The 26,305-nt window shown below is 40.0% G+C and overlaps 1 protein-coding gene across 1 annotated transcript in view; it reads right to left on the bottom strand.

Moving 5' to 3' along the window:
* BPTF (bromodomain PHD finger transcription factor) overlaps window positions 1–26,305 on the bottom strand; it is a 923,754-nt gene that overhangs the window by 344,488 nt on the left and 552,961 nt on the right. The window contains exon 14 of the mRNA XM_053721515.1: window positions 7,070–7,194. Within this exon, the coding sequence (XP_053577490.1) occupies window positions 7,070–7,194 (125 nt within the window). The remainder of the gene's footprint in view (window positions 1–7,069; window positions 7,195–26,305) is intronic.

Raw genomic sequence — 26,305 nt, 5'->3', positions numbered from 1 at the left:
TACACATACTACTTTACATTGTAGCAAAGTGTTATTTCTTCAGTGTTGTCACATGAAAAGATATAATAAAATATTTACAAAACTGTGAGGGGCGTACTCAGTTTTGTGAGATACTGTATTTATATTAACTTTAGTCAATGAATACATCACAATCATGATTATTAAACATACCGAACTTAAAGCATAATGTAAAATGGGTTTACAAAAATAATTAGATTAGGAACTGTAAAGAGAAAATTTAATCGAAAAGCACAATTGATACTAGATATCAAAACACACTACTTAAAGTTGTTGACTTCATGAAAATGTACATTTATCATAGTACCAAAGAATTAACTTTACAGAATATTAAAAAATAGCAATGTATTTTCTGTGTTTCTCTAAATTCTCCATAGTTGTCTAAACTAAAATATCTCGCTGATGTTATAAAGTTAGAACAGATCAGAATAACAAAGCAAGCTAAACACTATATTAAGGTACTAGAAAAGAAAGTGTTACTGAAAAGAATTATGTAAATACAAAACAAATTCCTAAAATAATGTATTCACAGTTAATATTAAAGGGACAGTCTAGTAAATATTTCAGATAGTTAAACAACATTCTAAAATACTTTTATCATCAAATTTGCTTTGTTCTCTTGGTATTCTTAGTTGAGACTGAGAGCTAAACCTAGGTAGGCTCATATGCTAATTTCTAAGCCCTTGAAGGCCGCCTCTTATCTGAATGTTACCCAGGAGTCAGCACATGTCTAGAAATAAATACATTTATCAGGTAAGCATAAATTTTGTTTTCTTTCTTAAGACACGGTGAGTCCACGGAATCATCAATTACTGTTGGGAATCAATACCCAAGCTAGAGGTCACTGATGATTATGGAGGGACAAGCCAGGTAACCTAAACAGAAGGCACCAACTGCTTGAAGAACCTTTCTTCCAAAAGAACCTCAGCCGAGGCAAAAGAATCCAATTTGTAAAATGTTGACATGGAATGCAGAGAAGACCAAGTTGGAGCCTTGCAAATCCATTCCACAGAAGCTTCATTTTTGAAAACCCAAGAGGAAGAGACAGCCCTAGTGGAATGAGCTGTAATTCTCTCAGGAGACTGCTGCACAGCAGTCTCCTAAGCAAAACCAATTATACTTCTCAACCAGAAGGAAGCAGAAGTAACAGAAGCTTTCTGACCCTTACGTTTCCCAGAGAAACAAACAAACAGGGCAGAAGACTGGTAAAAATCCTTAGTCGCCTGTAAATAAAATCGTAAAGCAAACCACCAAATTGTGCAACAATAGTTCTTTAGAAAAGAAGAACTACGACAAAGAGAAGGAACAACTATTTCCTGATTAAAATTTCTATCCAAAAATACTTTAGAAAGGAACCTTAGTACAAAGAACCGCCTCATCGGCATGAAAAATAAGATAAGGCGAATCACCCTGCAAAGCTCTCCGAGCAGAAGAGATGTTAATAAGAAACAATACCTTCCAAGATAACAACTAAATATCTATGGAATGCAATGGCTCAAATGGAGCTTTCTTCGAAACTTTAAGAACAAAAGTTAAGGCTCCCAGGAGTAGCAACAGACTTAAACACAGGCCTGATTCTGACCAAGGCCTGAAAAAATTTTGCACATCTGGCACGTCCGCCAGATGCGTATGCAGTAAGAAAAGATAATGCAGAAATCAGACCCTTCAAATAACTGACTGACAAAACTCCAGATCTTCCTGTAGAAAGGGCAAAATCCTAAGAATCCTGACCCTACTCCTAGAGTAGCCTACAGATTCCCACCATAAGGAAATTTACACCATATCTTATGGTAAATGTTTCAAGAAACAGGCTACAAGAGAGAAAAATGGTCTCAATGACCGACTCAGAAAACCCACGCTTAAACCAAACTAAGCGTCCAATCTCCAAGCAGTCAGCTTCCAAGAAATGATATTTGGGTGAAGGAAAAGACCCTGGATTAGAAGGTCCTTCCACAGAGGAAATTTCCAAGGAGAGCGAGACCATATCTCCAGTAGGTCTGCATACCCAATCCTGCGAGACCACGCAGAAGTTATCAAAATTACTGATGCTTTCACCTGTTTGACACAAGCAATAACTCGTAGAATGAAGCTAACGGAGGAAACAGGAATGCCAGATTGAAATCCCAGGAAACAACCAGAACCTCTAACAGAACGGTCTGTGGATCACTAGATCTTGAAAAGTATTTTGGAAGCTTGGTGTTCTGCCGAAACGCCCTCAAAAGCCAATTCTGGAAACCCCCCATGTAAGGGTTTACCCGGAGAACACCTCTGGATAGAGAGTCCCATTCCCCGGATAAAATATCTGTCTGTTCAGAAATCCGATTCCCAGTTGTCCACCCTGGAAAGTGGATGACAAACAACAATTGTGAGCTTCCGCCCACAGACAATCCAAGTCACCTCCTATGACTAAGGAACTGCGAGTTCCTCTGGATTAAATAATGTCCATGCACCACATAGATTAACTGGATTCTGGAGTAGTGGGATCCGAGCCCACGCCTCCAAGGAGACTATAGGTTTAATTCAGTGCCTTAGACAGCACGGCCACTGATGTGACCTAGTTTGACTGGAACCTAGTTAAGGAAAACTGAGGCCAAGCCCTCAGAACAATGTGAATCTCTTTCAACTCCAAGATGTTAGAGGAAGGCAGACACTTCCATGCCTTAAATAAGTCCCAGACTGCTTCCAAGCCCAGTAGGCTGGCGTCCGTGGTTACATCACCCAGGATTGTCTCCAGAAGCACGCACCCTGAGACAGATACTCCTGAAAAAAACCCACGGGAGAAAATCTCTTGATGATTGATCTAGATCTTCTGAGACAGATCCGAAAGATCTCCATTGTATGGAAAAAAGCAAAAAGGGAATGATGTCCATGGAAACCATCAGACCAATTCCCTCCAAACATAGCGTCATTAAAAAGTCAAGGGAAAATCAACTGCAGCTAGATTCAAAATCTCAACCCTATGGTTGCAAGATGGTTAAGCTATCAACAGGACCATTAGAGCTTGCTGTTGGCCTGACCAAAGACAGCCGAGAGAGGAAAAGGAATAAATCCTTGATTAGCTGACCTCTGATCAAATCTTCTCTTAGATAGAGAACCTATTAAGGTCCTCCAAAAAAAATATATGCATATATATTTCAGAAAGGCACCCCCCTGCCATACCCCAAGAACCAAAAGTCTTTCTAGGATGATGAGACTCAAACTGGAAAAGATCCTTAAACATGGGAGCAATAAATACACATCCTTCAGGTCTATGTTCATTATGAACAGGCTCTCTTGAACCAAAGGAGAAAGGATACTTATTTGAAGGTCAAAACCTTCAAAAAACTTCAGGTAAATACCTGAATCCTGTTCCCAGACTGGGACTGGAACTAAGAGGAAATCTTATATTGGACCAAGATTGGTGGTCTTCCAAAAGACATGACTGATCCTGCAGAAAGACAAAAAAGGAAAACTCTCCTTTAGTCTTACTCTCTTGACGTATGGGAGAAAAACCTTCCCGTAAAGTCAGAGGATGATTCTGTCAGACCAAGTCCAAACAAGGTCTTATCCTTGAAAGGAAACATAAAATGTTTGACATGCCACTGAAGAACTATAAAGCCTAGGCTTTACCACTAAGCCACAAGTAGGCTTCTCAGCTTACCAAGCTATTGGCCACAATGCCCAGCGGGGTAGCACAGTAAGTCAAATAAGGCAAGGTATTGCTCAGAAAGAACACAGCTTCTATCCAATAACCCGTAAAGGTCTAGGCACGTAAAAACACTTACTCATAGGAAGGAACATCATAGAAATGATAAAGATCACAAAACTTTCAAAGGTTGACAACGACAGGGGTATCAATGTCATCCAAATAGCCACAAGGAATTCAAGCATACATCTAAAGGAGATCACTTCAGCATCAGAAAAAGGAATTATACTATCCAAACCGGAGATTTAATCCTCATCAGAAACTACCATCAAATTCTTCTTACCAAACTTAGGAGAGAGAGCAACCTAGGTAGCAGAAACCTTACTATCTGAAAATCTAATTGTCCTCTTGCATTTTCCTGTAGGTAAGGAAAAACAGATAAGGCCGCAAGTATCACAGATGATACCTGAGCTGCAAAATCTGTAAGCAAACACACTCCACCAGGAGATTGAGAGGAACCGCAGGGCACTGCATGTGACGCCATAGAGGCTTGGGACATTTAATAGAAAAGGATTGGAATTGCCTGAACAGCATCCTCCTGAGAGACATAAGGTTCAGATTTATCTGTACTCAATAGCTCTTGGTAAATAAGCTGCACAGACAAAAAAAAACTCAGACATTTTAATTTGTCTAAATTTATGCTTAGAGGCAAATATCTTTATTTAAAAATATACATATTCAAATATGAGGGACAGATGCTTAATAAAAAACAATTTGTTCCTCAAGCCAATAAACATTTGATTCATAGGAGCAGACCACTGTTCCAACCCTGAACAATAAATGTTTTAATTAGTGAATACTGTACATAAAAACCAGACCTCTGTTTCAAGAACTAGAACACAAGTCCCCCAAATCACTCATCTTAAGGAGGACAAAACACATCCTAGCCCGGATTGAATTCCAACCCCTCTAGGACACTTACCACTATACTGCGGTGGTATGTTCATTATTTTTAACATAATATAGCATACAGTAGAATTTGCGCACCCAAAAGGCTGCATACAGTAGACAATTTATCTACTTCTAATCAGGAGAATGTTAGTTGGATTCTGCAGCCATTGAAACACTTACAGGGCAAGCACAACAAAATTGCGCAGCAATATCTAATTTTCTCTGATAAAAGCGCGCCCCGCAAAACAAGTCTCCAAACATCATTCTGAAAGCTTATATACTGCATGCTAATAAAAGCTATGCTCTTCATAACCCATAAAGTTCACAACAGGTAAATAAAATATCAGGGATATTAGTAACCCTTAAAGTGTCTCTAAACACATTAGCCAAATTTTCATGGTATACTAACATGCAGTATGAACCCCTAGTCTCCTGTCACAAAAGTGCCTGCATCCTGCCTACAATATCCTTCTAAAGGATAAATATATGTCCCAAATAATGTGCAGTGAAAGACTCTTAAGTGCAAGTGCCCAATACTTAGAAGACAAAATCACTTACCTGCATCTGGCCGTCCGGCAGGAGGACAGCTTACTAGGTATGAGAGGATGCTGCTCCTCACAGAGACCTGTAGAAAAAGAAAGAACCGAGTAAACCTACTCAGGCTTTCTCCACCAGGGCAGCAACATGTTAGGAAAACGCAGCAAGGCTCACCTTACACGTTCCTAACTGCTTTAAAGCCACCACTGCCCTACTGAAGAGACTAATGTGGAGTACAGCTATACCCAACCTTGAAAGGAAAGGTCAGAGCAAACCTACTCTGGCTTTCAAAATAATAAAATCTTGACACCAAAAACTTAACCTCCTCCTTGCACCGAAGGCAAAGAGAATGACTGGGTATTGTGGGAAGGGAAGTGATACTTAACAGCTTTGCTGTGGTGCTCTTTGCCTCCTTCTGCTGGCCAGGAGTGATATTCCCAACAGTAATTGATGATTCCGTGGACTCACAGTGTCTTAAAGGGACACTGAACTCAAATTTTTTCTTTTGTAATTAAGCATGCAATTTTAAGCAACTTTCTAATTTACTCCTATTATCAATTTTTCTTCGTTCTCTTGCTATCATTATTTGAAAAAGAAGGCATCTAAGCTTTTTTTTGGTTTCAGTACTCTGGACAGCACTTTTTTTTATTGGTGGATGAATTTATCCACCAATCAGCAAGAACAACCCAGGTTGTTTACCAAAAATGGGCCGGCATCTAAACTTACATTCTTGCATTTCAAATAAAGATACCAAGAGAATGAAGAAAATTCAATAATAGGAGTAAATTAGAAAGTTGCTTAAAATTTCATGCTCAATCTGAATCACGAAAGAAAAATTTGGGGTACAGTGTCCCTTTAAGAAAAAGATTATATATTAAATAGAAGGAAAAGGAAAAAAAAGGTACTTATAATTAGCACTCTTGCCACAAATTAAATGATGATTAAACACTAGGAGAGGCAGTATTTAATAAAATGCAACCACTCGCACTGTTAAAATTAAACTATCAATATCAATGCTATATAACGTGTATATGTTTATTAGCCATGTCAAATAGATCAAGTTATAACACAAAAAAAAAAAAAAAAAAAAAAAAAAAAAAAAAATTAAATTCTACAATGTCCTGACTAGTAGCTAATCAAGGACATAAAAGTCCATGAGAGGGGGGAAAATACGGTTTCCACAGTTCATCCCAAGGCAAAAGGGTGGATTTACAGATGATGTTCCAGCAAATTGAGTTGCCCCGAGAAGGCTATAAACAGGCCTGATGAAGCCGAAAAGGTGAAACGATCGCTGGCTTTACATCAGTTATTCTACAAGTCCTGATAGCCCTTGTGACAGTAGGAACAGATTGGGGCATGCACGCCTCTTCATTGGATGCCGCAGACTTTGGCCCAATCTTTGTGTGTACTCCTGCCTCTTATCTTCTGGCATTTGTGGTGGCTAATCCTGCTCTAGCTAGCAGTTTTAAGGGGAGAGCTAACACCGACACATTTATATCGGAGCTTGCGGTAAAGAGGCAAGGTGAGCTTATAACTTTCTCGGGTACCCCTAGCACATTGCCTTTTGACCCCATGGCATTATTACATCGTGGCACCAACTTGGATTAGATGACACACAGGATTCCCCCCCTCATGGACTTTTATGTCCTTGATTAGCTACTAGTCAGGGCATTGAAGGATTTTGTTTTATTTTATTTATTTTTGTTTGTGTGTGTGTTGTAACTTGATCTATTTGACACTAATAAACAAATACACGCTATATAGAATTGATATTGATAGAGTTTGATTTTTGCAGAGTCCTTAACAGTGTGAGTGGCTGCATTTCTCTGGTGTTTAATCACCATTTCATTTGTGGCAAGAATGCCAATTATAAGTACCCTTTTTCCTTCTCCTATTTAATAAATAAAAATAATGCTTGATAAAGTGATTCAAAAATACCTGTACGTGTAATTCCTCCACCAGGTGGTGGTTTAGCAGCCATGTCATCCCATTTCAAACAGGCCCATAGCAAACGCAGCATGAGACTCACACCAGCTAGTGATCTTACTGTTTGAAGTCGATACCTGAAAAAAAGTAATCTCTCTTAAAATCAAATTAAATGTAGAGGACACGTATCATCAAGTATAATCATACTTAAATAGGCCCCATTTGGTTCTCCAATCACTTCAATATACATTTATTTATTAGACTATTAGAGTGACCACTGGACATTACTTCCATGATCTTTTCTGTTTTTGAAGGATAGTCACTTATCTACAAATATATAACACATACTGTTTGGGTTACCTTGTGTTAAACAATTGTATAATTCCATAATGCATTAAAAATAAAATTTAAAACGTAGAGGACAAATAACACGTACTATATTCTCGTTGAGAGACAATAAACAATATATTAAGCAAAGGAATTAAAAAAGAGATTATTGTGAAAAAACATTAAGCGAGGTCATTTAAAGGGACAGTCTAGTCAAAAATAACATAGAAACATAAATATTGACGGCAGATAAGAGCCATAGTCTCTTGGTATTCTTTGTTTAAAACTAAACCTAGGTAGGCTCATATGGTAACTTCTTAGCCCTTGAAGGCAGTCTTATCTGAATGCATTTTGACATTTTTTTCACAATTAGAGGGTGTTAGTTCATGTGTGCTATATAGATAACACTGTGCTCATGCCCATGGAGTTGCCTAAGAGTCAGCACTGATTGGATAAAATGCATGGCTGTCAAAAGAACTGAAATAAGAGGGCAGTCTACAAAGGCTTAGATACAAGGTAATCACAGAGTTAAAAAGTATATAATATAACTGTGTTGGTTATGCAAAACTGGGGACAGTCAACACCAGAATTGATTTTGATTTAAAAGATAGATATCCCTTAATTACCCATTCCCCAGTTTTGCAGAACCAACAGTTATATAAATATACTTTTCTCCAACATTGGTGTGTCCGGTCCACGGCGTCATCCATAACTTGTGGGAATATTCTCTTCCCCAACAGGAAATGGCAAAGAGCACAGCAAAAGCTGTCCATATAGCCCCTCCCAGGCTCCGCCCCCCCAGTCATTCTCTTTGCCGCTCTGAACAAGTAGCATCTCCACGGAGATGGTGAAGAGTATGTGGTGTTTAGTTGTAGTTTTTTATTCTTCTATCAAGAGTTTGTTATTTTAAAATAGTGCTGGTATGTACTATTTACTCTGAAACAGAAAGAGATGAAGAGTTCTGTTTAAAAGAGGAATATGATTTTAGCAGCAGTAACTAAAATCAATAACTAAAATCAATTGCTGTTCCCACGCAGGACTGTTGAGCTGAGAGAACTTCAGTTGGGGGGAACAGTTAGCAGACTTTTCTGCTCAAGGTATGACTAGCCATTTTTCTAACAAGACTGTGTAATGCTGGAAGGCTGTCATTTTCGCTCATGGGGATCGGTAAGCCATTTTCTTAGACTTAGAAAGAATAAAGGGCTTATTATGGGCTATTAACTGGTGGACACTCTTAAGGGCTAAATCGATTGTTTATTTAAGTTGTTTTTTTTAAAGTTTGAAGTAATTTTCACACTTTAATTGTTTGGGGAACGTTTTTTTATCGCCAGGCACTAATTAAGACACCTTCCCAGTCAGGAAGGGCCTTTCACTATAGTAGGCAGAGCCTCATTTTCCATTATTGCGCAGTTACTTTTGAGTACAGTGCATGCAGCTGCATGTGTGAGGGTCTGGTATCCACTGAAAACGTTCCTAGAAGGCTTGAATTGGTATCGTATACCCCCTGGGATAGGTGAAGTCGCAACAAAGGCTGTGGCTGGGACTGTAGTGGGGTTAAAATTGCAAACGGCTCTGGTTTCCACATTTTAAGGGTTAACAGCTTGAAAATTGGGGTGCAATACTTTGAATGCATTAAGACACTGTGGTGAAAATTTGGTAAAGATTGGATAATTTCTTCATAGTTTTTCACATATTCAGTAATAAAGTGTGCCCTGTTTAACATTTAAAGAGACAGTAACGGTTTTGTTTTAAAACGGTTTTTGTGCTTTATTAACCAGTTTAAGCCTGTTTAACATGTCTGTACCTTCAGATAGATCATGTTCTGTATGTATGGAAGCCAATGTGGTTCCCCCTTCAAATATATGTGATAATTGTGCCATAGCGTCCAAACACAGTAAGGACAGTACTGTCACAAATAGTAAGGTTGCCCAGGATGATTCCTCAGATGAAGGAAGTAGAGATAGTTCTACATCCTCTCCTTCTGTGTCTATACCAGTTATGCCCGCGCAGGCGACCCCTAGTACTTCTAGCGCCAATGCTTGTTACTATGCAACAATTGACGGCAGTAATGGATAACTCCATAGCTAATATTTTATCCAAAATGCCAGCATTTCAGAGAAAGCGCGATTGCTCTGTTTTAAACACTGTAGAGCAGGAGGGCGCTGATGATAATTTTTCTGTCATACCCTCACACCAGTCTGAAGTGGCAGTGAGGGAGGGTTTGTCAGATGGAGAAATTTCTGATACAGGAAGAATTTCTCAGCAGGCAGAACCTGATGTTGTGACATTTAAATTTAAATTAGAGCATCTCCGCGCATTACTTAAGGAGGTGCTATCTACTCTGGATGATTGTGACAATCTGGTCATCCCAGAAAAATTGTGCAAGATGGACAAGTTCCTAGAGGTCCCGGTGCACCCTGATGCCTTTCCGATACCTAAACGGGTGGCGGACATAGTGAATAAGGAGTGGGAGAAGCCAGGCATACCTTTTGTCCCTCCTCCTATATTTAAGCAATTGTTCCCTATGGTCGATCCCAGGAAGGACATATGGCAAACAGTCCCTAAGGTCGAGGGGGCGGTTTCTACACTAGCCAAACGCACGACCATTCCCATTGAGGACAATTGTGCTTTCAAAGATCCTATGGATAAAAAATTGGAGGGTTTGCTTAAAAAGATTTTTGTACAGCAAGGTTACCTCCTTCAACCTATTTCGTGCATTATTCCTGTCACTACAGCGGCGTGGTTCTGGTTCGAGGAACTGGAAAAGTCGCTCAGTAGGGAGACTCCGTATGAGGATGACCAGAGACTCACTCCGTTGGTGGTTGTCCCAGGAACACCTGTCTCAGGGAATGAGTTTCCGCAGACCAAAGTGGGTCATTGTCACGACCGACGCCAGTCTATTAGGCTGGGGCGCGGTCTGGGATTCCCTGAAAGCTCAGGGTCTATGGTCTCGGGAAGAGTCTCTTCTCCCGATAAACATCCTGGAACAGAGCGATATTCAATGCTCTCCGGGCTTGGCCTCAACTAGCGAAGGCCGGATTCATAAGATTCCAGTCAGACAACATGATGACTGTAGCTTACATCAACCATCAGGGGGGAACAAGGAGTTCCTTGGCGATGAGAGAGGTATCCAAAATCATCGAATGGGCGGAGGATCACTCCTGCCACCTATCTGCAATCCACATCCCAGGAGTAGACAACTGGGAGGCGGATTATCGGAGTCGTCAGACTTTCCATCCGGGGGAGTGGGAGCTCCACCCAGAGGTGTTTGCCCAGTTGACTCAATTATGGGGCATTCCAGACATGGACCTGATGGCGTCCCGTCAGAACTTCAAGGTCCCTTGCTACGGGTCCAGATCCAGGGATCCCAAGGCGACTCTAGTGGATGCATTAGTGGCGCCTTGGTCGTTCAACCTAGCTTATGCGTTTCCACCGTTCCCTCTCCTTCCCAGGCTTGTAGCCAGGATCAAACAGGAGAAGGCATCGGTGATTCTGATAGCTCCTGCGAGGCCGCGCAGGACTTGGTATGCGGACCTGGTGAATATGTCATCGGCTCCACCATGGAAGCTACCTTTGAGACAGGATCTTCTAGTACAAGGTCCATTCGAACGTCCAAATCTAGTCTCTCTGCAGCTGACTGCTTGGAAATTGAACGTTTGATTTTATCCAAGCGTGGGTTTTCAGATTCAGTGATAGATACTCTGGTCCAAGCCAGAAAACCTGTGACTAGAAAGATTTACCATAAAATATGGAAAAGATATATCTGTTGGTGTGAATCCAAGGGATTCTCCTGGAGTAAGATTAAAAATCCTAAGATCCTCTCCTTTCTCCAAGGAGGTTTGGATAAGGGATTGTCAGGGAGTTCTTTAAAAGGACAGATTTCTGCTTTATCTGTCTTGTTACACAAACGACTGGCAGCTGTGCCAGATGTACAAGCTTTTGTACAGGCTTTGGTCAGAATCAAGCCTGTTTACAGACCTTTGACTCCTCCCTGGAGTCTAAATTTAGTTCTTTCAGTTCTTCAAGGGGTTCCGTTTGAACCCTTACATTCCATAGATATCAAGTTACTATCTTGGAAAGTTCTGTTTTTGGTTGCTATTTCTTCTGCTAGAAGAGTTTCTGAATTATCTGCTTTGCAGTGTGATCCACCCTATCTGGTGTTCCATTCAGATAAGGTTGTTTTGCGTACCAAGACTGGTTTTCTTCCAAAAGTTGTTTCCAACAAGAATATTAACCAGGAAATAGTTGTTCCTTCTTTGTGTCCGAATCCAGTTTCAAAGAAGGAACGTTTGTTACACAATTTAGATGTAGTCCGTGCTATTTAGACGCAACAAAGGATTTCAGACAAACTTCTTCTTTGTCGTTTATTCTGGTAAGAGGAGAGGACAAAAAGCTACTGCTACCTCTCTTTCTTTCTGGCTGAAAAGCATCATCCGATTGGCTTATGAGACTGCCAGACGGCAGCCTCCTGAGCGAATCACAGCTCACTCTACTAGGGCTGTGGCTTCCACATGGGCCTTCAAGAACGAGGCTTCTGTTGATCAAATTTGATACTTATGCTTCTTCGGAGACTATTTTTGGGAGAAAGGTTTTGCAAGTCGTGGTGCCTTCTGTTTAGGTAACCTGATTTGCTCCCTCCCTTCATCCGTGTCCTAAAGCTTTGGTATTGGTTCCCACAAGTTATGGATGACGCCGTGGACCGGACACACCAATGTTGGAGAAAACAGAATTTATGCTTACCTGATAAATTACTTTCTCCAACGGTGTGTCCGGTCCACGGCCCGCCCTGGTTTTTTAATCAGGTTTGAAAAATTTCTCTCTCTATACACTACAGTCATCACGGCACCCTATAGTTTCTCCTTTTTTCTCCTAACCGTCGGTCGAATGACTGGGGGGGGGCGGAGCCTGGGAGGGGCTATATGGACAACTTTTGCTGTGCTCTTTGCCATTTCCTGTTGGGGAAGAGAATATTCCCACAAGTTATGGATGACGCCGTGGACCGGACACACCGTTGGAGAAAGTAATTTATCAGGTAAGCATAAATTCTGTTGTTACCTCTGTAATTACCTTGTATCTAAGCCTCTGCAGACAGTCCGCTTAATTCAGTTCTTTTGACAGCCGTGTTTTATCCAATCAGTGCTGACTCCTCTGTAAATTCACATGCATGAGCTCAATGTTATCTATATATCGGTAATTCACATGAACTAACGCCCTCTAGTGGTGAAAAAACATAATTTATGTAAGAATTTACCTGATAAATTAATTTCTTTCATATTGGCAAGAGTCCATGAGCTAGTGACGTATGGGATATACAATCCTACCAGGAGGGGCAAAGTTTCCCAAACCTCAAAATGCATATAAATACACCCCCACCACACCCACAATTCAGTTTAACGAATAGCCAAGAAGTGGGGTGATAAAGGAGCAAAAAGCATCAACAAGAAATTGGAAAAATTGTGCTTTATACAAAAAAATCATAACCACCGTAAAAAGGCTGGGTCTCATGGACTCTTGCCAATATGAAAGAAATGAATTTATCAGGTAAATTCTTACATAAATTATGTTTTCTTTCATGTAATGGGCAAGAGTCCATGAGCTAGTGACGTATGGGATAGCAAATACCCAAGATGTGGAACTCCACGCAAGAGTCACTAGAGAGGGAGGGATAAAAATAAAGACAGCCAATTCCGCTGAAAAATTAATCCACAACCCAAATCAAAAGTTTTAATCTTATAATGAAAAAAACTGACATTAGAAGCAGAAGAATCAAACCGAAACAGCTGCCTGAAGTACTTTTCTACCTAAAACTGCTTCTGAGGAAGAGAAAACATCAAAATGATAGAATTTAGTAAAAGTATACAAAGAAGACCAAGCTGCTGCTTTGCAAATCTGATCAACAGAAGCTTCATTCTTAAAAGCCCAGGAAGTGGAAACTGACCTAGTAGAATGAGCTGTAATCCTCTGAGGCGGGGAATTACCCGACTCCAAATAAGCATGATGAATCAAAAGCTTTTAACCAAGATGCCAAAGAAATGGCAGAAGCCTTCTGACCTTTCCTAGAACCAGAAAAGATAACAAATAGACTAGAAGTCTTCCTGAAATCTTTAGTAGCTTCAACATAATATTTCAAAGCTCTTACCACATCCAAAGAATGTAAAGATCTCTCCAGAGAATTCTTAGAATTAGGACACAAAGAAGGGACAACAATTTCTCTACTAATGTTGTTGGAGTTCACAACTTTAGGTAAAAATTTAAACGAAGTCCGCAAAACCGCCTTATCCTGATGAAAAATCAGGAAAGGAGACTCACAAGAAAGAGCAGATAATTCAGAAACTCTTCTAGCAGAAGAGATGGCCAAAAGGAACAATACTTTCCAAGAAAGTAATTTAATGTCCAGAGAATGCATAGGCTCAAACGGAGGAGCCTGTAAAACCTTCAAAACCAAATTAAGACTGCAAGGAGGAGAGATTGATTTAATGACAGGCTTGATACGAACCAAAGCCTGAACAAAACAATGAATATCAGGAAGATTAGCAATTTTCCTGTGGAACAGAACAGAAAGAGCAGAGATTTGTCCTTTCAAGGAACTTGCAGACAAACCCTTATGTAAACCATCCTGAAGAAACTGTAAAATTCTAGGAATTCAAAAAGAATGCCAAGAGAATTTATGAGAAGAGCACCATGCAATGTAAGTCTTCCAAACTCGATAATAAATCTTTCTAGACACAGATTTACGAGCCTGCAACATAGTATAAATCACTGAATCAGAGAAACCTCTATGACTAAGCAGTAAGCGTTCAAGTTCCATACCATCAAATTTAATGATTTGAGATCCTGATGGAAAAAAAACGAACCTTGAGATATAAGGTCTGGCCTTAATGGAAGTGGCCAAGGTTGGCAACTGGACATCCGAACAAGATCCACATACCAAAACCTATGCGGTCATGCTGGAGCCACCAGCAGCACAAACGATTGCTCCATAATGATTTTGAAAATCACTCTTGGAAGAAGAACTAGAGGGGGAAAAATATAGGCAGGTTGATAACTCCAAGGAAGTGTCAATGCATCCACTGCTTCCGTCTGAGGATCCCTGGACGTGGATAGGTACCTGGGAAGTTTCTTGTTTAGATGAGATGCCAACAGATCTATTTCTGGAAGCCCCCACATCTGAACAATTTGAAAAAACACATCTGGGTGAAGAGACCACTCTCCCGGATGTAAAGCTTGACGACTGAGATAATCCGCCTCCCAATTGTCTATACCTGGGATATGATCCGCAGAAATTAGACAGGAGCTGGATTCTGCCCAAGCAAATATCCGAGATACTTCTTTCATAGCCTGAGGACTGTGAGTCCCACTCTGATGATTGACATACGCCACAGTTGTGACATTGTCTTTCTGAAAACCAATAAACGTCTCTCTCCTCAATAGAAGCCAAAACTGAAGAGCTCTGAGAATTGCACAGAGTTCCAAAATATTTATTGGTAATCTCTCCTCTTGAGATTTCCAAACCCCTTGTGCTGTCAGAGATCCCCAGACAGCTTCCCAACCTAAAAGACTTGCATGTATTGTGATCACGGTCCAGGTTGGATGAACCAAAGAGACCCATAGAACTATACGATGGTGATCTAACCACCAAGTCAGAGATAGTTGAATATTGGGATTCAAGGATATTAAATGTGATATCCTAGTACCTGCAGCATTAATTCAGCATTAAAAACTGGAGAGGTCTCAAATGAAAACGAGCAAAGGGAATAGAGTTCGATGCCGCAGTCATGATACCTAAAACTTCCATGCATATAGCTGCTGAAGGAAAAAATAGAAAAACTGAAGGTTCCAACAAGCTGAACCCAATATAAATTGTCTCTTGTCTGTTAGAGACAAAGACATTGACACAATCTATCTGGAAACCTAAAAAATGGGGACCCTTGAGAAAGCAAGGAACTTTTTTGGTAAAATGATCCTCCAACCATGTCTTTGAAGAAACAACAGAAGTTGAATCGTATGAGATTCTGCAGAACGAAAAGACTGAGCAAGTACCAAGATATCGTCCAAATAAGGAAACACCGAGAACCTTTGAAAAGATTCCTAGAGCTGACGCTAGGACAGAAAGGAAGAGCAACAAATTGGTAAAGCTTGTCTAAAAAGAGAATTTCAGAAAATGAAAATAATCTGAATGAAACAGAAATATGAAAATATGCATCCAGTAAGTCTATTGTGGGCAAATAATGCCCTTGCTGAACAAAAGGCAGAATATACCTTATAATCACCATTCTGAAAGATGGTACTCTTACATGACAATTCAAAATATTTTCTTTCTTTGGGACAATGAATAGTTCTGAATAAAACCCCAGACCCTGTTCCTGAAACGGAATTGGTATGAATACCCCAGATAACTCCAGGTCTGAAACACACTTCAGGAACGTCTGAGCCTTTACTGGGATTGCTGGAATATGTGAGAGAGAGAGAAAGACTTCTCACAGGTGGTCTTACTCTGAATTGTATTCTGTACCCCAATCTAAGGAGTTTGGACCAAATTGAACCAAACAACTTTAGAAAAATCATAACCTGCCCCCTACCAGCTAAACTGGAATAAGGGCCGCACCTTCATGCAAATTTGGGCGCTGGCTTTGATCTCTTAAATGGCTTGAATTCATTCCATTTTGAAGAAAACTTCCAAATAGAAACATATTACGTGGGGAAGAATTAGATTTCTGTTCCTTATTAAGAACAAGAACTGGTAAAAGCTTAAGATTTACCCTTAGAACTTAATCTTGAGGCAAAAAAACTCCCTTCCCCACAGTAACAGTTGAAAGTATTGATTCCAACTGTGAACCAAATGATTTATTACCTTGGAAGGAAAGAAAATAGAAATCTGGATTTAGAAATCAAATCAGCATTCCAAGATTTAAGCCACAAAGTTCTTCAAGCTAAAATAGCTAAAGACATAGATTTAACCTCAAATTTGATAATATCAAAAAAAGGCATCACAAATGAAATTATTAGCATGTTGAATCAAGATAACAATGCTAAACAAATCATAATCCGATACTTGTTGCGCTAAAGTTTCCAACCAAAAAAGATGAAACAGCTGCAACAACAGCCAAAGAAATTGCAGGCCTAAGAAAAGGACCTGAAAATAAATTAATTTTCCTTAGATAAGATACAAGTTTCCCATCTGAAGAATCTTTAAAATAAATACTATTTTCCATTGGAATAGTAGAACGTTTAGCAAGAGTAGAGATAGCCCCATTAACTTTGGGGATATTTTCCCAAAACTCCAAACTAACTGCTGGCAAAGGATACAATTTTTAAAACCTTAACCCCTTAACGACACGCGTCGTACAGGGTACGTCTTGCACAAACTGGTCTTTAAAGACCAGCGACGTACCCTGTACGACGTTGGGGTTGAAAGCGGCTGGAAGCGATCCTGATCGCTTCCAGCCGCTTTCCGGTTATTGTAGTGATGCCTCGATATCGAGGCATCACTGCAATAACATTTTTCCCCATCCGATGCAGAGAGAGCCACTCTGTGGCCCTCTCTGCACCGGACATCGATGCCGCGATCGTTGGTGGGTGGGAGCAGACGTGGGAGGCGGGTGGGCGGCGATCGATGATGACCGGTGGGCGGGATCGTGGGCGGGATTGCTGGGGGGCGCGCACGGACGCGCGCGCGTGCACAGGGGAGGCGGGCGGGCGCGTGCACGGGGAGGGAGCGGGTGGGAACCGTTACACTATGGAACAGTGGTTTATATTTAGAGGGAGAGAGGGGGGATAAATATGTTAATCGAAGGGATCTGGGAGGGGGTGGGGGTTTAGTCTTGGGGGGGGAAGCTACACTACAGAAAAGTGGGGAAAAATTAAAAAATATACTTTAAAAAAAAATATATTTTTTTTGTAAACTGGGTACTGGCAGACAGCTGCCAGTACCCAAGATGGCTCCCAATAATGTAGAGGGGGAGGGTTAGAGAGCTGTTTGGGGGGGGATCAGGGAGGTTTGGGGCTAAGAGGGATCCTACACAGCAGCATATGTAAATATGCTCCCAAAAAAAAAAAGAAAAAAAAAAAAGATACCTTTTATTTTAGTACTGGCAGACTTTCTGCCAGTACTTAAGATGGCGGGGACAATTGTGGGGTGGGGGAGGGAAGAGAGCTGTTTGGGAGGGATCAGTGGGTCTGATGTGTCAGGTGGGAGGCTGATCTCTACACTAAAGCTAAAATTAACCCTGCAAGCTCCCTACAAGATCCCTAATTAACCCCTTCACTGCTAGCCATAATACACGTGTGATGTGCAGCGGCATTTAGCAGCCTTCTAATTACCAAAAAGCATTGCCAAAGCCATATATGTCTGCTATTTCTGAACAAAGGGGATACCAGAGAAGCATTTACAACCATTTGTGCTATAATTGCACAAGCTGTTTGTAAATAATTTCAGTGAGAAACCTAAAATTGCGAAAAAAATTACGTTTTTTTTTAATTTGATCGCATTTGGCGGTGAAATGGTGGCATTAAATTTACCAAAATGGGCCTAGATCAATACTTTGGGTTGTCTACTACACTACACTAAAGCTAAAATTAACTCTACAAGCTCCCTACATGCTCCCTAATTAACCCCTTCACTGCTGGGCATAAAACACGTGTGGCGCGCAGTGGCATTTAGCAGCCTTCTAATTACCAAAAAGCAACGCCAAAGCCATATAAGTCTGCTATTTCTGAACAAAGGGGATCCCAGAGAAGCACTTACAACCATTTATGCCATAATTGCACAAGTTGTTTGTAAATAATTTCTGTGAGAAACCTAAAGTTTGTGAAAAAGTGAACATTTTTTTTTATTTGATCGCATTTGGCGGTGAAATGGTGGCATGAAATATACCAAAATGGGCCTAGATCAATACTTTGGGATGTCTTCTAAAAAAAAATATATACATGTCAAGGGATATTTAGGTATTCCTGACAGATATCAGGGTTCCAATGTAACTAGCGCTCATTTTGAAAAAAAGTGGTTTTGAAATAGCAAAGTGCTACTTGTATTTATGGCCCTATAACTTGCAAAAAAAGCAAAGAATATGTAAACATTGGGTATTTCTAAACTCAGGACAAATTTTAGAAACTATTTAGCATGGTTGTTTTTTGGTGGTTGTAGATGTGTAACAGATTTTGGGGGTCAAAGTTAGAAAAAGTGTGTTTTTTTCCATTTTTTCCTCATATTTTATAATATTTTTAATAGTAAATTATAAGATATGATGAAAATAATGGTATCTTTAGAAAGTCCATTTAGTGGCGAGAAAAACGGTATATAATATGTGTGGGTACAGTAAACGAGTAAGAGGAAAATTACAGCTAAACACAAACACCGCAGAAATGTAAAAATAGCCCTGGTCCTTAAGGGAAAGAAATTTAAAAATGGCCGTGTCCTTAAGGGGTTAATGAAGGAATAAAATAAGTACCAGGCCTATTCCATACTCTAGTATTAGGAACTGGAAAAAACCTCTGAAGTAACCACAGAAGGTAAATAAACAGAATTTAAATGTTAGCTAGCCTTAAAATCAAGAGGACTAGTCTCCTCAATATCCAATATAATCAACAATTTTCAACAAAGAACGAATGTACTCCATTTAAAAGTAAAAAAGTAGATTTGTAAGTGTCAATATCTGATGAAGGATATTCTGAAACAGATAAATCCTCATCAGAGAAGGATAATTCAGTATGTTGTCGGTCATTTGAAAAGTCAACTAAATGAGCAGTTTAAAATAGACCTTTACATTTTATTAGAAGGCGGGATGGCAGACAAAGCCTTCTGAATAGAATCAGAAAAATATTCTATATAATTTATTTATACAAATAAATTCCCAGGTATATCTTGTACATAAGTTGTTAAAAGAATAGCAATAGACAACGCATTAAAACTGATGGACATTTTCTCTGCATGTAAAAGTTTATCATGATAACTTATTACAAACCATAGCTAAAGATAAAAATTCATAACATTAAAATAAATTAACTTAGCTTTGGTAGGACTGATATCAGTCAGCAGGAATCCAACAGTGTTTTCTGATACAAGAACAGTTTTGAGACATCTTGCAAATGTAAGAGAAAAAACAACATATAAAGCAAAATATCAATTTCCTTATATGACAGTTTCTGGACTGGGAAAAAAATGCAAAACAAAATAAGCCTCTGGAAACCATAAGCAAAAAGAAATGAAGTTTAAAATAATGTCAAAAAGTTTGGCGCCAAGTATGACGCCCACAACTGACTAAATATTTTTTGGCGCCAAAAACGTCTGCAACAAACACGAGCGTCATAGATGACGCAACCACGTGAAAAAACTCGGCGCCAACTAAGACTCCGGATATGACGAAATTACGTCAACAAACGTAATTCTCGCTCCAAGAATGACGCAATAAATTATAGCATTTTGCGCTCCCGCGAGCCTAACAGCCCGCAATTTAGAAAAACAGAATTTATGCTTAGCTGATAAATTTCTTTCTTTTACGATGTACCGAGTCCACGGATTCATCCTAACTTGTTGGATATTGTCCTTCCTGACAGGAATTAGCAAAGAGAGCACCACAGCAGAGCTGTCTATATAGCTCCCCCCTTAACTCCACCCCCCAGTCATTCGACCGAAGGTCAAGGAAGAAAAGGAGAAACGATAAGGTGCAGAGGTGACTAAAGTTTACATAAAAAAAAAATACTATCTGTCTTGAATAGACAGGGCGGGCCGTGGACTCGGTACATCGCAAAAGAAAGAAATTTATCAGGTAAGCATAAATTCTGTTTTCTTTTGCAAGATGTACAGAGTCCACGGATTCATCCTAACTTGTGGGATACCAATACCAAAGCTTTAGGACACGGATGAAGGGAGGGACAAGACAGGAACCTAAACGGAAGGCACCACTGCTTGCAAAACCTCTCCCCCAAAAATAGCCTCCGAAGAAGCAAAAGTATCAAATTTGTAAAATTTGGAAAAGGTATGAAGCGAAGACCAAGTCGCAGCCTTACAAATCTGTTCAACAGAAGCATAATTTTTAAAAGCCCATGTGGAAGCCACCTCTCTAGTGGAGTGAGCTGTAATTCTTTCAGGAGGCTGCTGTCCAGCAGTCTCATAAGCCAAACGGATGATGCTTTTCAGCCAAAAGGAAAGAGAGGTAGCTGTAGCCTTTTGACCTCTACGCTTTCCAGCATAGACAACAAAGAAGAGGATTGGCGAAAATCTTTGGTTGCCTGCCAATAAAACTTCAAGGCACGAACCACGTCCAAGTTGTGCAACACACGGTCCTTCTTAGAAGAAGGATTAGGACACAGAGAAGGAACAACAATTTCCTGATTGATATTCCTGTTAGAAACAACCTTAGGGAGGAACCCAGGTTTGATACGCAAAACCACCTTATCAGCATGGAAAACAAGATAAGGCGAGTCACATTGTAATGCAGATAGTTCACAAACTCTTCGAGCTGAAGAGATAGCAACTAGAAACAGAACTTTCCAAGATAGAAGCTTAATATCTATGGAATGCATGGGTTTAAACGGAACCCCCTGAAGAACTTAAAGAACTAAATTGAGACTCCATGGCGGAGCAACAGGTTTAAACACAGGCTTAATTCTAACTTAAGCCTGACAAAAAGCCAGAACGTCTGGGACATCTGCCAGACGCTTGTGCAACAGAATAGACAAAGCAGATATTTGTCCCTTTAAGGAACTAGCGGACAATCCTTTCTCCAATCCTTCTTGGAGAAAAGGCAAAATCCTAGGAATTCTGATCTTACTCCATGAGTAGCCTTTGGATTCACACCAAAAATATATTTACACCATGATAGATCTTCCTGGTGACAGGCTTTCGAGCCTGAATCAAGGTATCTATGACCGACTCAGAGAAACCCCGCTTTGATAAAATCAAGCGTTCAATCTCCAAGCAGTCAGTTGCAGATAAATTAGATTTGGATGCTTGAATGGACCTTGAATCAAAAGGTCCCGTCTCAGTGGCAGAGTCCATGGTGGCAGAGATGACATGTCCACCAGGTCTGCATACCAAGTCCTGCGAGTCACCGAAGTTCTCTCCTGTTTGATTCTGGCAATCAGACGCGGAAGGAGAGGGAATGGTGGAAACACATAAGCCAGGATGAACGACCAGGGTACTGCTAGAGCATCTATCAGTACTGCCTGAGGATCCCTTGACCTGGATCCGTAACAAGGAAGTTTGGCGTTCTGAAGACGCCATCAGATCCAATTCTGGTGTGCCCCATAGCTGAACCAGTTGAGCAAACACCTCCGGATGGAGCTCCCACTACCCCGGATGAAAAGTCTGACGACTTAGAAAATCTGCCTCCCAGTTCTCCACCCCTGGTATATAGATCGCTGATAGATGGCAAGAGCGAGTCTCTGCCCATCGGATTATAATGGAAACTTCTATCATCGCCAAGGAACTCCTTGTTCCCCCCCTGATGATTGATATAAGCTACAGTCGTGATGTTGTCCGACTGAAACCTGATGAATCCGGCCGAAGCCAGCTGAGGCCACGCCTGAAGAGCATTGAATATCACTCTTAATTCCAGAATATTTATCGGTAGGAGGGCCTCCTCTTGATTCCACAAACCCTGTGCTTTCAGGGAATTCCAGGCTGCACCCCAGCCCAGTAGGCTGGCGTCCGTCGTCACAATAACCCACGCTGGCCTGTGGAAACACATTCCCCTGGACAGGTGATCCTGTGACAACCACCAAAGAAGAGTCTCTGGTCTCTTGATCCAGATTTATCTGAGGAGATAAATCTGCATAATCCCCATTCCACTGTTTGAGCATGCATAGTTGCAGTGGTCTGAGATGCAAGCGAGCAAACGGAACTATGTCCATTGCCGCTACCATAAGTCCGATTACCTCCATACACTGAGCCACTGACGACCGATGAATGGAATGAAGAGCTTGGCAGGTGGTTAAAATCTTTGATTTCCTGACCTCCGTCAGAAATATTTTCATGTCCACCGAATCTATCAGAGTTAAGTATTATAAACGATTATATTCTAAACAGGAAAGTAACTCCATTAATCAAGCCAATTTTTGGGACAAGGTTATCCTTCCTCAGTTACAGCAAGAAGAACTAGAATCTCTGAATGCCCCGATTACTTCTGAAGAAATATTAAAAGCTATTAGTGTATCTAAACTGAATAAAGCCACAGGCCCCGATGGGCTTCCAGCGGAGTTCTATAGATAGAAACATAGAAACATAGATATTGACGGCAGATAAGAGCCATAGGCCCAGCAAGTCTGCCCGACCTTACCTAACAGTATAAACTTATCTAGTTCTTAGGATAGCCCTATGCTTGTCCCATGCATTTTTAAAGTCCCCCACAGTGTTTGTTGCTACTACCTCTTGAGGAAGTTTATTCCATAATTTAATCACTCTTTCTGTAAAGAAGTGCTTCCTCAAATTACTCCTGAATCTACTACCCTTTAGCTTGAGCTCATGACCCCTTGTTCTTGAATTTTCCATTTTATGTAAAATACCCACAGCCTCAGTTTTACTAAACCCTTTAATGTACTTGAAAGTTGCTATCATATCACCTCTTTCCCTTCTCTCCTCTAAGCTATACATATTTAGGTCATTGAGCCTATCCTGGTAAGTTTTATTTTTTAGACCATGTACCATTTTGGTAGCCCTCCTTTGCACAGATTCAAGTTTGTTAATATCCTTCTGAAGATATGGTCTCCAGAACTGCACACAATACTCAAGATGAGGCCTAACTAATGATCTATAAAGTGGCATAAGAACCTTACTATTTCTGCTGCAAATACCTCTACCAATACATCCAAGCATTCTGCTAGCCTTACTCGCTGCATTACTACATTGTTTACTAAGTTTTAAATCATCTGAAATAATAATTCCCAAGTCCTGTTCCTCGTCTGTAACAGTCAGTAAAGTGTCATTGAGTCTGTAATTAACATTTGGATTTTTCTTCCCTAAATGCATTATTTTACACTTTGCTGTGTTAAACTTTAGATCCCAGTCGTTTGTCCAATCCTCCAATTGTTGTATATCACTTCTCATTTTGTCTACCCCCCCTGGAACATCCACTCTGTTGCAAATTTTTGTATCATCTGCAAAGAGACATACTTTCCCCTGTAGCCCTTTGCTGATATCGCAGATAAATATGTTAAACAAAACAGGCCCCAGAACTGACCCCTGAGGAACACCACTAGTAACAGCCCCCTCTGCTGAATGAACTCCATTTACTAAGACACTTTGTTTTCTGTCCTTAAGCCAGCATTCCACCCAGTTCACAATTTTTGAATCTAGACCAAGGAGATATAGTTTGTGAATAAGTTTATTGTGTGGGACGGTGTCAAATGCTTTGCTGAAATCTAGATATGCTACATCAACTGCTCCTCCCTTGTCTAATACTTTTGTTACATAATCAAAGAAGTCAATTAGATTAGTCTAGCGGCCAAAATAACCCCAGTCTTAGAGAAACTGTTCAACTGTTATTATATCTCTAATCAACCAATTTCAGGTCGGTTCACAGCGGCAAATATATCATTAATTTTGAAAAAAGGAAAGAACCCAGAAGATCCAGCCTCATACAGGCCAATTTCCGTCCTTAATGCGGATTATAAAATTTTAATGTCTATTGTTGCTACTAGACTTACAGGGTGTTTGGACAAACTTATACATCCCGATCAGGTCGGATTTATGTCCGCACGAAATTCTACTAAAAATATTAGGAGATTAACCACGTTGGTTGATTTTAGTTGGAATAGCGATCAGTTTAAAGATAGAAAAAGGTTAAATGATAATGCAGTTCTTACCGTGGACGCAGTAAAGGCTTTCGACAGTATAGCATGGACTCATTTATTTAAAACCTTAGAGAAATTTGGCTTTGCAGATAAGTTCTTATATTTCATTCAGAAAATCCACTGGAAACCAGAATCTTACTTATTGGTTAATCGGACGCTCTCCCCTAAGATAATATTGGAAAGAGGGACGAGACAGGGTTGTCCTCTTTCGCCCCTTTTGTTCAATATTGCTCTTGAGCCACTGGCAACCAGACTGAGAGAAAGCCTTCCGGGAATATCAGATCTAGACCCAAATTTAAAAGTCTTACTTTACGCGGACGATATTTTAATATGTCTGCAGAACACCAGAGATACAATTCCCAAGGTTATAAATATATTGGAGGAGTTTACCTCCTTTGCGGGATATAAGTCCAATTTGGATAAAAGCGAGTTTATGTGGCTAGGCAAGGAGGCTAATCGACAAACTAATTCAATGTTCCGCACAGTCTCCGCTATAAAATATCTGGGATTGGAGATTCACAAAAATCCCAAACATTGGTACTCTGCCAATATCGATCCACTTCTTCAGAAGATCAAAGAAGATCTTGAGTTATGGAGGGCTCTCCCTTTATCTATCTCTGCATCTATTAATTTGATCAAAACAATAATTTTTCCGCGGATTCTCTATCCCTTACAAAATCTTCCTTTAATTCTTACAAATAAAGATCTAAATAGATTGAATTCTTGGTTTTCCAAGTTTATTTGGAAAGCCAAAAAACCACGTATATCATTGGAAAAACTGTCTCAAAAATATGATAATGCAGGGTTAGCTTTCCCTAACATCAGATATTATAATATTGCAACCTTGTCTAAAATAGCTATAGATTGGATAGCACAAACAAATAGGGTTACTTCATTTGAGTCGGAATCTAGATTGATCCACCCTTGGTCTTTGAAGGCTCTTCTACATTGTCCACTAAAAGAACTACCACGAGAAGTTCTTTTATTACAATCTTTTAAAAACCCGATAAGCGCATGGCAGAAGTTTTGTGCTATATTGGCATTGAATCCTTTTTTTTCTGAATTCTTACCTATAAGAGCTAACCCGCGTTTCTTGCCAGGAATAGACCAAAAAGTATTTCTAGAATGGCAGGACAGAGGTCTCAAGGATATTGTTCAGTTATTGGACGATCAATGCCAGATTCTTCCATGGGAAACTATTCTATCAAAATATTCATTAGGTAGAGGGAATCGGTTTGCTTATTTCCAGGTCCACCATTACATTAGCTCCCAAAGCTGGTATTCTTCAATTAGGTCTGAGTGGTCCGAGGTCAAAATCTTTATCCAAAAATTTATAGTTGGAGACACTTCAATTTCATTAATCTATGACATAATGCTTACCAAACAGGGCACTTTGCTGAGTGACAAACTGGTTAATTCATGGATTAATTCTATCCCTACAATTGATCAAGAGATGATTACAGGTAGTTGCAAATTGGTAGCTAAGTATCCTATTGCGGTAAACTGGAAAGAATCTCATGTTAAATTAATGAATACATTTTATCTATCCCCCGCCAGGCTAGCGAAATTTTACCCTCTTAAGAAGGCTGACTGCCCGCGGTGCTTATACAGCGCAGCAGATCTTGTTCATGTTATGGAACTGCCCTAAAATAAAACAACTATGGCAGAAAGTCCAGTATTGGTTTAATCGGCTTTATAATGGGGATTATTCGTTATCTCTGCAAGAGGTAATATGTTTGATAAGTGATCCCATGTCAGACTCCAAAATTCGGATTTTGAATACCATTATACTAATTGTTAGATATAATATTTTTAAGTCCTGGATTGCTAAGAAGCCCCCTAGCTTAGGGGTAATTCTTAAAGGGATACAATCTCAAATTATATACGAATCTTTTCATTTATCACAAGCCACAGAGAAAAAAATTAAGATATTTTTGATAGATTGGGCACCAATCATTAAAACTTATTCATTGCAACTTCAACAATTGATCTTGTCTCCATTTGTTTCCTCCATTAGTTTTGCTGAATTAGTCCTGCTTCAAGTATTTCCAGGATCATGGATAAGGAATTTTAGAGATATTCCATAAATCTATGAGCTACCGACCCTAAGAGGGAGCCTTGCGGGCTCGGAGT

This window comes from Bombina bombina, chromosome 1 (assembly GCF_027579735.1).
Source record: "Bombina bombina isolate aBomBom1 chromosome 1, aBomBom1.pri, whole genome shotgun sequence".
Taxonomy (NCBI): Eukaryota; Metazoa; Chordata; class Amphibia; order Anura; family Bombinatoridae; genus Bombina; species Bombina bombina.
Note: the sequence above shows the minus strand (reverse complement) of the source record. Positions and strands in the feature narration are given on the sequence as shown.